Source organism: Dasypus novemcinctus, chromosome 13 (genome assembly GCF_030445035.2).
Source record: "Dasypus novemcinctus isolate mDasNov1 chromosome 13, mDasNov1.1.hap2, whole genome shotgun sequence".
NCBI classification, from domain to species: Eukaryota; Metazoa; Chordata; class Mammalia; order Cingulata; family Dasypodidae; genus Dasypus; species Dasypus novemcinctus.
This window is the reverse complement of record NC_080685.1, coordinates 97,874,416-97,886,680: the sequence shown is the minus strand read 5'-3', so window position 1 is coordinate 97,886,680 and position 12,265 is coordinate 97,874,416. Positions and strand designations below refer to the sequence as shown.

Below are 12,265 nucleotides of genomic sequence, written 5' to 3'. Positions count from 1 at the left end.
TTTTGTTGTTGTTGTTTTAGGAGGTAACGGGGATTGAACCCAGGACCTCGTACGTGAAAAGCAGGCGCTCAGTCCCTGAGCTATAACTGTTCCCCATGGGATGCTGTTTTTATAGTTGGATCTTTTGTCCCCTGCCGACTCCCAGGGCTAACAATGGCGTGGTCTCACCCCATCTGGAGGGGCTCGTGGGACTCAGCAGTCCAAATTTGCTGGCTGAAAGCCCAATCAGCCTTGGGCTGCATCGCTCTCTCCCCTTTCCTGGGGAGTTGGACCCCTGAGGACCCTCTGTCCTAGCTACCGGCCAGAGGCAGGAGAATTCAAAACTGTCTGCTCCGAGGGTGGGGTGGTGGGCACTGGCAGCTGCAGCTTTTACTCTCAGAGTTTTCCCGTCGAGATCCTTTCCCTTTGCCCCCTTCTCTCTTCTGGATGGTGCCCTGTCTTCTCCTGGTGCCCAAAACCCTAAAATATTTTTTTCAGGGTATTTCTGCCTCTCTCTAGCTATTTTTCTGGGAGAGAAGTCAGTTCTGATTTATCTCTTCTGCTTCTCAGAAGTGATGTCTTTGAATATGAGTTGTCCAAAGAGATAAGATAGGAAATTTCTGCAGAGAACAATGTGTTAAAATGCAAAGCGGTGTCTTCTGGGAATAGTTTGTTACTGCTGCTGCATGAAGGATAGTTTAGGGACTAGAAGAGAGGAGACGGGGGGCGGGGTAGGTAGGCAGAGGCCAGATGACAGAAGGCTCCGTACACAGTATTAAGGAGCTTGAGTTTATCTCGTAGGCACTGGGGATCTTTCTAGGAATTTTTAATGGACAGGAGAGGGAAGTGGTTAAGATACAATTGTACATTAGTAAGTTGTGTGGAAGCAGGACTTGGAGGGCATGAAATAAGAGGGATGAAGAGTGGCTGCACGGCTTTTGCAGTAATCCAAATTAATATAATGGAAATGGGAATGGCAAGAACAGATATGTTTGAAAGCTGTTTAATTTTTTTAGATGTGAGGAGATGGAGACACAACTTCCAGCTTTCCATCTTGGGTAACCAAGTGCACAAATGGTTGACCCTTGACTGAGACACAATATAGATGGATAGTGGAAGATGATGAAGGTTTCATTTTTAAACATGTGGCCTAATGGAGCTATCTTGTGGGCAGTTGGATTAATAGATCTTAAGTCAGAAGAAAAGAATGCCTGGGGTGCATGTAAGGTCATCATAGCATAGAGACTCCTAAAGTCATGGGGGTGGAGAAAATGGCCTGTGAAAAACATAGAGGTGGGAAGCGGCTGTGGCTCAGTCAGTTGGGCTCCCGTCTGCCACATGGGAGGCCTGAGGTTTGCGTCCCGGAGCCTCCTTGTGAAGATAGGCTTGCCCACACACTGCGGAGTGCCGCCTGGCCCGCAAGCGCCACAGAGCGCCGCCCAGCCTGCACACACCGCCGAGAGCTGATTCAGCAAGGTGACACGCACACACAAAAAAGGGAGAAGAGCAAAAACACAGAAAGTGCACAGTGAATGGACACGGAGAGCAGACAGCATGCAAAAAGCCACAATGGGGGGATAAAAAAAACATAGAGGAAGAAGAGAAGAAGATGGCTAAGGGGAAACATCAACATTTAAGGAACAAACAAAACCAGAGGCTCTTAGAAAAGAAAATAGAGAGGGAAGAATCAAAGTAAGGGCAAGGAAGCAGACGTAGCTCAGTGGTTGAGCACCTGTTTCCCATGTTCAAGGTCCTGGGTTCAATCCCGAGTACCTCCTGAGAAAGAAAAAAGTAAGGGCAGGTACCTTTAAGTGGAATTTCATGGAGAAAGTGTGTGGTCTGCATTATCAGGTGTCACAGACATCAGAAAATACAAACTGAAAAGTATCTACTGTATTTGACAGTTGAGTGTTGTTGATGAGTTAGTTTTGCTGACTGTTACTTTTAAAAGTACTCTGCTAACTAGTGTATCTGTAGAGATGTGCACATGGTGCTAGTCACCTCTGAGCCAGTCCAGGTATTTCAAGTGGAGAATTTCATAATCTACATCCATTCTTTAAAAGATAAAAGGGTGGCTGTCTGCCCAGAAGCAGCCTGGGGTCATTTGTGGTCCTCTAGATCCAACTTTTAAAGATGTTTTCCTCCTTAAACTTTATGGTAGCATTAAAGGCTCCAGAAGTATAGAATGATTCTGCAAATGTTTCCCAGATTCCTTGGTGCAGAAAGATGAATAGTGCTTTTTTAGCGGATGAACCTGAAGACATAGAACCAATGGCTTCTGTTCTGTCTCTCTCAAGTAGTAGACCCAGCATTTGTATTTATAACTGTTGGGCACAAAATGGTCAGCTGTCTGAAACCAGTGAAAAATTAATTTTTCCAGCATTTATCCTTAATATTCAACTTTTTAAAAGTGTTTGCAGAACAGACCACTAGGTGGCATCCTTCCTGAAAGCAAGATCTTTGTAGGCTCGATAGCATACTATAGGGCAGTGATTGTCAACCAGTGGTATCTTGGGGGCCGCTGTGAAGGGAGTAGGACAGGGTGGTAGACCAAGCAGGGTTGATTCTAGGTCACCCAGAATTACAAGTGTTCTGATGATACATTAATTCTTTTTCTATTAAGTTTGCAAATCATTGATGAAATGGAGTGCAATCACTGAAGTAATAGACAACCTAGATTTTAGTCCCAAAATATTCCATTACCTGCCTTTGTGACTGTTGTCATCAGCAAAATTGAGAATTAGATCACAGTCTATGACCACTTTCATTACTAAGACTCAAAAAGGATTCACTTAATATTTCTATGCCTCTTTTTTATGAAAGGCTTGGACTTACAACACAACAGTTAAATTTGTAAAATAGATCTAGAAAGAAGGCATTTTACTAAAGTTTCAGACTCCCTTGATATTAGATTATATAGGCATCTTTAACCTAATTTCCAGTAGGTTTTCACCATTGCTTACCTAGAGCCATAGAGACAAGGAAGCTATCTAGTGGAGGTGGGATAAAGGAATGAGACAGTTCAAAGCTGAGATCCCACATCTGGAATCAGGCCCTTAGACATCTATATAACGTTCTGGCTTCTTTACCATGTTCTCTGTCATACTCTGCGTATGACAGTTATTCTATATTTTAGTATCTGAAACAATTATTTTTATATCATCTGTCTCGTACCTGAGCTCTGCAGAGATGCAAAACTTCCCTATTGCTTGGTCCTGTGGAAAGTGGATTTTCTCTCTTCTGTTGTTTATTTTTTCTTGACTATACTTCAAAATAAGGTAAAAAAAAAAATCTATAATTGTACTCTTGACATGAATAATCTACAAAAGTAGGTCAATCAGGGAATGGGCATAACATCCACAGTTATGCCTGATGGATCTACTTTTGTAATAATCTGTATGTGCCTTTGTAGTTTTAAACTTCTTCCTGAAAGTATCATTTATTGTTAGAATTTAAAATTTGGTTTTATTTGACTTGGTTTTCTCTTTTTTTATCCAGCATACAGCTTGCCTTTGCAATGCTATCATTGCTTTGCTGAAAGTTCCACTTTCATTTCAGAGATATTTTTTCCAGAAACTGCAGTCTACGAGCATTAAGGTATGGTAGAAAAAATACTAAGGTTAATGGAGGTTAAAAACTTAATTATCTTCTGAAGGTAATGGGATATAGCTGTACTTCAGTTTTCACATTTGGTTTTGAAAAAAATTATAACCTCTAGTTAGAAGCCTTTCCTTCCTTTATCATGTGGTTTGCTGAAGGGGATGGGATTTGGGAGTTAAACCCTCTCTCCCTTTTTAACTGTCAATGCCAAATGCAGTGAAGTAATTGTTTGGGTATCTGGAGCTCTGCCTCTTGTCTCTTAACTCCAGAAATAAGTTGAGTAGTTTTCATTTTAGTAGTTTATAAGGATCTTGAACTGAGTCCATGGTTGATAAACCTATTCATATTCAACTTAGAATGAATCAGGTCCAGTAAAATATCACCACGTCTACCTACTAAGCACTTTTGCCTTTGAAGAACAAGCTTGAGGAGCTGGCCAGTGAGTAGAGTTATTATTTTAAAATATTCAGGCCACTCAAAATTTTTGGTTCAAAGAATGCAATTTTTGGGAAAGGGTAAAAATTGTCATGTCTTAGATTTCTTGGATTATCCCTGTCTGTGAATGTCTTCAGTGTACTTTTGCATCCATCTGAGTGCTTTTGATTACAAATAATAGAGAACCCCATTTCAAAATGACAGGGAAAAATGAAAATAGATTATCTAGCTATGAAGGCCTAAGGTAGAGTGTCTCTGGGGTTGATTAGTTTAGTGGCTCAAGAACATTGTCAAAAAGACCAAGTTTTTTCCATCTTTTCCTTTAGCAAAATTGAGCTTTCTGTAATTGCAGTATGAGATATTTCAGTTTTCACCATGTTTTTAAAGAAAAACTAATGAGAAATTAAAAGTATAATTTGATCCATCTGAGGAAATTGACTTTATACTGTGGTGACTTGATTGTATAAATAATTATTCTAAGTTCGTTTGTATTCAAATTTAGTCTATTTAAGATTTCTTACCTAAGACACTACAATGGCCAAAAAAAAAATACCATCACAAAACTTGGGAGAACAGTTTTTCTCTACTCCTCTATTTCATTCAAACACAACTGAGGTTTGGGGTGAAAAGCACCGTGGTATTTGAAAGGAGGAATTAGGAGTAGGGAGCACTTGAAGATACACCTGCCTAGTTAGTCCCAGCACAATCATGCCATTAGAATTGTGTGTGTGTGTGTGTTTTCCTATAACCAGTAATTAACATAAACGTGTTCGTTGGAAGGAAGGTTGCTCTTGAGTGTTGACATTTACTTTAATGTTGGTATTTCAGCTTGCTCTGTCACCATCCCCCCGGAACCCTGCAGAGCCCATCGCTGTCCAGAATAACCAACAGCTGGCGCTAAAAGTAGAGGGAGTGGTTCAGCATGGATCTAAGCCAGGTCTTTTTCGTAAAATTCAGTCTGTCTGTCTGAATGTTTCTTCAACACTGCAGAGTAAATCTGGACAAGACTACAAGGTAATTTGGAGAAGAGGCAGAATTGTGATGCCAATTTTATGAACTCATTGATGTGGATATTCCTGTGTTGTCATGGCAGAGGGCAGTTACTGGTTCACCTCCAGTGGGATCACATAAATTAAAAGCACATAGGGGATCTGAAGCGGCTAATAAACACTTCCCTTTTCTCATTCTGAGTTCAGCAACATTTGATAGAGAAGCAAAACTTCAAAGCAGACAGAGATCAAAACTTGAGTTTCATTACTATAGAGGCTGTCCAATAGCCTGGGTTAGATACTTGGCAGCAAGGACTTCCTAACCTTGTTCCTCTCAGTTGAACTTGCCTACCCAGTCTCAGCCTGTGCACATGAGAGCCTGCTTCTGTAAAGCTTATGCCAAGGAGGAAGCACCCTGGTGCCTGAAGAAGAAAGAGAAGAGAAGGTGCTTACCTCTCCATACCTGGTTCTTTTCCTGAAATTTTACCTGTTGGGGGGCTCACCTTTTCCCCTGAAAGCCTTTACTCTTAATCTGATGAAAGGTCGCTCTGCTTGGAAGGAAACAAGAGTGGGAAACAGGTATCTCCCCAACACATCCCACAAGAAAGCACACATCTGCTTTTCTCTATTTTAAATAAATTTTAGCATTTTCAAAAACAAAGTATTTTGGAGTAATGAAATAGTTCTAAAATTTTTTATGATGATGACTGCACAACAGTTTGATTATACTAAAAGACATTGACTATATACTTTAGATAGATCGTATGGTATGTGAATATATCTCAATAAAACTGCTTAATAAATAAATAATTGTGCAAGAATAGCCAGAAATAGCAGCTGTGTACAGCAGAGGAAACAGATTAAGAGGTGAAGAAATTTCTTGTTTGTTTTCTGTTTATTATTATTATTGAAATAATGAAAATGCTCTAATATGATTGAAGCGATGAATGCACAACTATTTGATTTTACCCAGGAACGTTAATTGTACACTTTGGATGGATTTATGCTTTATTTATACATATCAGTAAAATTCATTTGTTAGGAAAGAAAAGAAAGTATATAGTAGCATTGACATATAATATACTCAGATAAAATAAAGCCTTTCCTTAGTAGTACAGCATTAGGAATTTGCTGCTTCAAGAAGTCATGAGGTAGGTAAATATCAACCAAAGACTGGCTTACCTTGTTAGCCAAACCTCAGATTCTGAAATTTGAAACATCTCTTTCCACTTCCTTGGTGGTTTATCTACAGTGAGTGGAGCTAGGGAACAAATGCAGAGTTGTGTGAGCAGAGTTTTTCAAATGCCCGAATTGGCTGGCTGTGTCCAGACTTATTGTCAGCACCCCTTGGCTCAACTGAGTTCATATAGAGTGTTCATATAAGAAGGAAAGAATATCAATGATGAGAGTATAAGAATAGCATGTAGTTACTTTCAGAGGTTTTAATCTAAAAAGCCAAGGGAAGGTCTGATGTAAATCACCATGACTTCCTTTACTTGGGTAACATTACTATCTCTCTGGCACCTTGACCATTCTCTCATAAGGCTCAGTCTTCATTCTCTCTCTTCTCTTGGCTTCCATGACGCAAAGGATGATGCTTTGTGTTGCTACTAAGTAAATGTTTGATGAATTTTTGAAAAATCAACTAGTAATTATTGAGCACTTAACTATAGAGTACAAGTCTTATAGTTGAGTAATCTCTGTTGTTACAGAAGGTTGTAACGAGAATTTACATAGTTAACTTATACCTCCCTGCTGCTCTCTCCTCACTTTGAGTTTGCAGAGATAGTAACCAAAATTCTCTTTGTGTATATATATTTTTATATAATGATTTATTCTGTTAAGAAAATACCATTCAAACCTAGAAGTTGTGGTCTTCTGCTTGTTGATTTACCTTTCAAGAGACATTGATTAAAGTCAAGAAGCTGACATAACAAGCCATCTAGCAAATGATTACTTCGTGATGTTAATTGTAGTGATTTTGCAACCTAAAAAGCAACCATCCATTCAGGACAATCAGGACCTTTTAAGGATGTTGTTGCTTAGTAGGCATATTCTCTAGGGAAATTAAAATGCTACAGAAGCTGAAAGTGCTAAAAATAAATAAAGTACCTATATTATAAATAAATAAAAATTCCATGACCCTGTATTGGTTGGCAGCTTTCCTTCATTAATGTTACAGGTAAATTTCTTTGGAAAACTGACTTATGATAACTGTTCATAAAGACACAAAGCTTCAAGGCAAATTTATATAATTAACAACAGAAACATATAAACATAGAGCAATCTGGTCACATATTCAGTAAGATTACCTTCATGTGCATTCTCATAAAATGTCTTTCTCTTGACCTGGTTCATCTTGGGCACAGGTCAGGGTACACCAGCAGGTTTTATTCTATTCTTTGAAGGACAAAGGCATGTGTGCCTGGCTAAGTAAATGAATGAGCCCATAAATCTGTTTTATAGCATTGTACTGCCAGTCTGAACAAAATCCTGATTATTAAGTGAGCAGTGTACAAATTCTAAAGGTAATGTGTTGAGAGAGGAGGGCATCCCTACATTATTTAAATAACTAATTAAAAAAACAGACTAGATAGGGAGAAAAAACCTTAACTTAAATTTACTTAGGAAACGGACTTTGGCCCAGTGGTTAGGGCATCTGTCTACCATATGGGAGGTCCGCGGTTCAAACCCCGGGCCTCCTTGACCCGTGTGGAGCTGGCCATGCGCAGCGCTGATGCGCGCAAGGAATGCCGTGCCACGCAGGGGTGTCCCCCGCATGGGGGAGCCCCACGCGCAAGGAGTGCGCCCGTGAGGAGAGCCGCCCAGCGTGAAAAGAAAGAGCAGCCTGCTCAGGAATGGCGCCGCCCACACTTCCTGTGCCGCTGACGACAACAGAAGCGGACAAAGAAACAAGACGCAGCAAATAGACACAGAGAACAGACAACCAGGGGAGGGGGGGAAACTAAATAAATAAATAAATCTTTAAAAAAAAATAAAAATAAATTTACTTAGGATTTTGTTCTTTTTAGTCCCTTTAGATTTTAAACTCCCTGAAACAGATCGTTGTATCCTGTTTCTTCAGAATATCTCTTCACAGACTAAAGAAAGATGGAGATTGGAGATGGGAGTCAGCAAAGAAGAAAGGCCAGCATATATAAAGGGATTAAAAAAAGTTTTGGGAGTTCCTTTCTACTCAAGGACAGTGAGGGAGCAGTATAGCTTAATGGTTTAAGAGTGAGGGCTCTGGAGTTGACCTGCCTGGGTTCAAATTCCAACTCCACCACTCGTTAGCTATGAGACCTTGGAGAAATTACTTATCCTCTCTGCCTCAATTTACTTGTTTGTAAGGCAAGGAAGATAGTAATAACTACATCTTGTTTTTGCAAGAATTGAACAAGCACTAAGAACAGGACCTAGTCCATAGTAAGTTCTCAATAAATGTTAGTTGTAGTTATTGTTACAATTGTTATTGAATAATTCTTTCATTCGTTCCAGATACCCATTGACAATATGACCAATGAGATGGAGCAGAGGGTTGAGCCTCATAATGATTACTTCAGTACTCAGTTTCTGTTGAATTTTGCTATCCTTGGAACACACAACATTACAGTGGAATCTTCAGTGAAAGATGCCAATGGCATCGTGTGGAAGACTGGTCCCAGAACCACCATATTTGTGAAGTCCCTGGAAGACCCGTACTCCCAGCAGATTCGCCTGCAGCAGCAGCAAGCACAGCAGCCCTTACAGCAGCAGCAGCAGCGAAATGCCTACACACGCTTCTAACGCGCAGCGAGCACACTACAGACTGGAAAGGGGTCGATCCAATCAGGAAAAAGAATTTGCTTTTTCATATGGATTAAAATATCAGTGTTGCATTGTGGAGCTCACTTAGTCATTGATTTCTATAATGCAATATTCTGAATGGTTTTTTTTTACAGAAAAATTTGATTTGAGAAATAATTTGGTTCCTAGAAAAAAAAATGTTTATTTCTTCTTAAACCAAGTCCTTTATCTCATTTAACATTTTCATTGTTTTGTTGTTGGTTTGTTTTATCTGTTCCTGAGCTTTTTTTCCCAAGAATTTTGTTAGATATTTGGATCATTGAATTAGTGAATTTGACTACTTCTCTACCAAAATACGTCCTTTGCTGCCTGACACAGACCTGAAATTCTGACTAAGGGGTGTAAGGTTTATCCCTGGTGGTAAAAACTGAGTCTTTACATCAATGAATTCGAAAGCCTCCCTTAGAACATCCAGCTTTCTGGTTTGTGAGAGCATGCAATCTGGCAGAATTGAAATATCCCATTGCATTATTTCAACTGCTTACCTTTCTCTTCCTCTATTAAAGCAACCTTAAATTATTGTTCTAGTATTTGACCAACCCAAAAAGCAGCTAGCAGTGAAACAGAAAGATTGGAGACTAGTGATAGGCTTGTTTTTCTAATATGTATGAGATTGCGTATAACATAGATTTTATACATTGTTTCTAAAAGTGAAAAATACCTTTATGTTTTAAGTTTGGGGTGGAAGGATGATCTTTTCCTTTGATTTGGTTTGGTTTTCTGCTTAGTGAGTTATGTAATACTAGACTTGATCATCTAGCAAGAAGAGTATAACACAACCTCAATCAGTTGGGATACTCAGGGAATACAGTTTTCTGCTTAACCATAAAAACTCTTTTTTCTATATCAATTCTGGTTGAAAACCATTATAAAATATAATAATCGTATACCTTCTGGTCTAAGCACAGTATACAAGGTATACTTTAACCTTTCTTAATTTGGGATCATTTTAGTGCTTTGGAGTCGTGATTTCTAAATGTAAGGGATGATAGGATTGCAGGTATTGATGATATAGGCAATTGACCTGCATGCAGCTCCTAAGAGGAAGCAGGGCATGATCCCTGGAATTTTCCTTTTTTAAATGAATGGTTCACTTTCTTTGCTTGTGTTTTGCCTTTTTCTCTTCATAATTGATGTTGATTCAAAGGAAGGACAGGTTTTTAAAGAAAACTATGAAGGTCTTTTTCCTTGTCATATGGCCTCTGGGTGTGAGAATTATTGATAAACTCAGATTCCTCCTCCAAGGCTACTTGGTTTCATGAACTGTTGACCCAGCACAACACACTCTACTGCCAGTGGCCAGAAAGTTGTCCTAAAACATAAGCAGATCTGCTGTGCCTGCAATGAATGACATCCCTTCAGATGCAGCCCAGTTGTTCACAGTGCACAAGCTGCATAGTCTTAACAGGTTCTGAGAACATATGCCTTAGGAAACACTTCTGCTGCCACGGGGAGGATGGATGCACCTTTTACCAGGTGTGGAAAGAACCAAATCAGAAAGCCTAATCGTTGCTGAGAAATTAGCTCTGTAATCTGGGGCAAGTCACTTTATCACTAGATCTTAGTTTCCTTGTCTGTAAAAGGACTGAGTTGGACCAGATTTCTTAACTTTACAGTTTTTTAAATCAGGTGACTGAAAGATACATTTTGTATAATATTTACAACATTTTTGGCATCAACTGTTAAAAACTTTATAAAGCGTTTTATCAGTTCAACACTAGACTGAGTGGGGAAAAAAAAAAAGAAACAAGGAAAGATGCAGAAAAGAGTGATAGGCATATTAACTATGAGGGGTGCGGTTTTCCTAAAACTGTGAATAATAAAGTGCTCTGGCTGATTGAATCTAGGACAGGACTAATTTTTCCCAGTGTTTAGTGATTTTGCAGTATAACAGGTAGTTAAGAGCGCAGTGTCTGGAGCCACACCACCCAGGTTCACATCCCAATTCTAAGGACTTTATGACCCTAGACAAATTGCTTAATCTCTCTGCTTCAGTGTCCTCATTCCTAAAATAGAAAAGCAAAAAAGTACTTTGTGGGGTAAGTTTAAGTGAGTTAATATAAAATTTGTACATGTAAAGTACTTAGAACATGCCTAGCACATAATATGCAAATATATAAATGTTTGCTTATTATTACTACTAATATTATTTTCCCTAGTATTACTTTTCGTAATTTTGGATCAATTCTTTAATCTTACCATTTTATTAATTCCAAGTACTCTGCTACTAAGCAAAGCTGTCATCGCTCATATTCAATTTGGTACATTAGTAATAAAATTACTTTAATGTTGACCTAAAGAAATTGGAATTTCCATCTACTTTTTGCTATAAATCTTAAAATATTTAACAATAAACATACAAAGAATATGGGGTAAAATACTTTCAAAGCTACTGATCACTTTCAATACTAAAGTACTGTTATATTCCAGCTAAAACTAAGAGATCTTCTGACAAGAACTTTCTAGCTCAAACCAACCAAGATGGCAGATAGTTTGCAACCAGAGGATATAGGTCACTTTTCACATTACGACATGTGATCCAGAGAACCAACCAACCCAGCAAGGTTCACAGACTAGGGTCCCAGAGATACCAGTTTAAATTCCATTTGTAAGACCTTACTTGCCATGGTTTCTTAGTTCACTTGATGTTTCTGTGCCAGAATCTTCCAGCAGTATATTAAGAATAAAAGGGGAAGCGGATTTGGCCCAATGGATAGGGCATCCACCTACCACATGGGAGGTCCGCGGTTCAAACCCTCGGCCTCCTTGACCCATGTGATGAGCTGGCCCGTGCACAGTGCTGGTGCACACAAGGTGTACCCTGCTACTCAAGGGTGTTCCCCACGTAGGGGTGCCCCACGCACAAGGAGTGCACCCCTTAAGGAGAGCCGCCCAGTGTGAAAAAAGTGCAGCCTGCCCAGGAATGGCGCTGCATGCACGGAGAGCTGATGCAGCAAGATGACAGAACAAAAGAGACAGATTTCGGGTGCCGCTGAAAAGAATACAAGCTGACACAGAAGAACATACAGTGAATGGACACAGAGAGCAGACACCTGGGGGGGCTGGGAAGGGGAGAGAAATCAATTTTTTAAAAAAGAAAGCATTTTGCCACTTTGTTTCTTCAGTGTTGTCCATTAAAACTTTCTGTGATGATGGAAATGTTCTGAATTTGTGCTATTCGTTACAGCCACTAGCCACATGTAGCTATTGAGTACTTGAAATATGGCTAGTGTGACTCATGAACTGAATCTTTCATTTTGTTGAATTTTAATTCATTTACGTTTAAATGGGCTTCTATGACTACTGCAGGTAGAGTTGGACAATGTGGGAGTGAGAACAAAGAAATGATGACTTGTTATTATCTTAGAACCTAGATAACCCTTAAAGGTTTCTAGCTAAGGGAGTCTACATTAGAA

The 12,265-nt window shown here is 39.3% G+C and overlaps 1 protein-coding gene across 5 annotated transcripts in view; it reads left to right on the top strand.

Annotated features, from left to right (window-relative positions):
- The window catches only part of INTS7 (integrator complex subunit 7), a 114,512-nt gene extending 102,504 nt beyond the window's left edge, over window positions 1–12,008 (top strand). For all 5 annotated transcript variants that reach the window (XM_071207714.1, XM_004480998.4, XM_058275172.2 and 2 more), the window contains 3 exons: window positions 3,478–3,576; window positions 4,843–5,028; window positions 8,502–12,008. In XM_071207714.1, the coding sequence (XP_071063815.1) occupies window positions 3,478–3,576; window positions 4,843–5,028; window positions 8,502–8,789 (573 nt within the window). In that variant the 3' untranslated portion in view covers window positions 8,790–12,008. The remainder of the gene's footprint in view (window positions 1–3,477; window positions 3,577–4,842; window positions 5,029–8,501) is intronic.
- The last annotated feature ends 257 nt before the right edge of the window (window positions 12,009–12,265 follow it).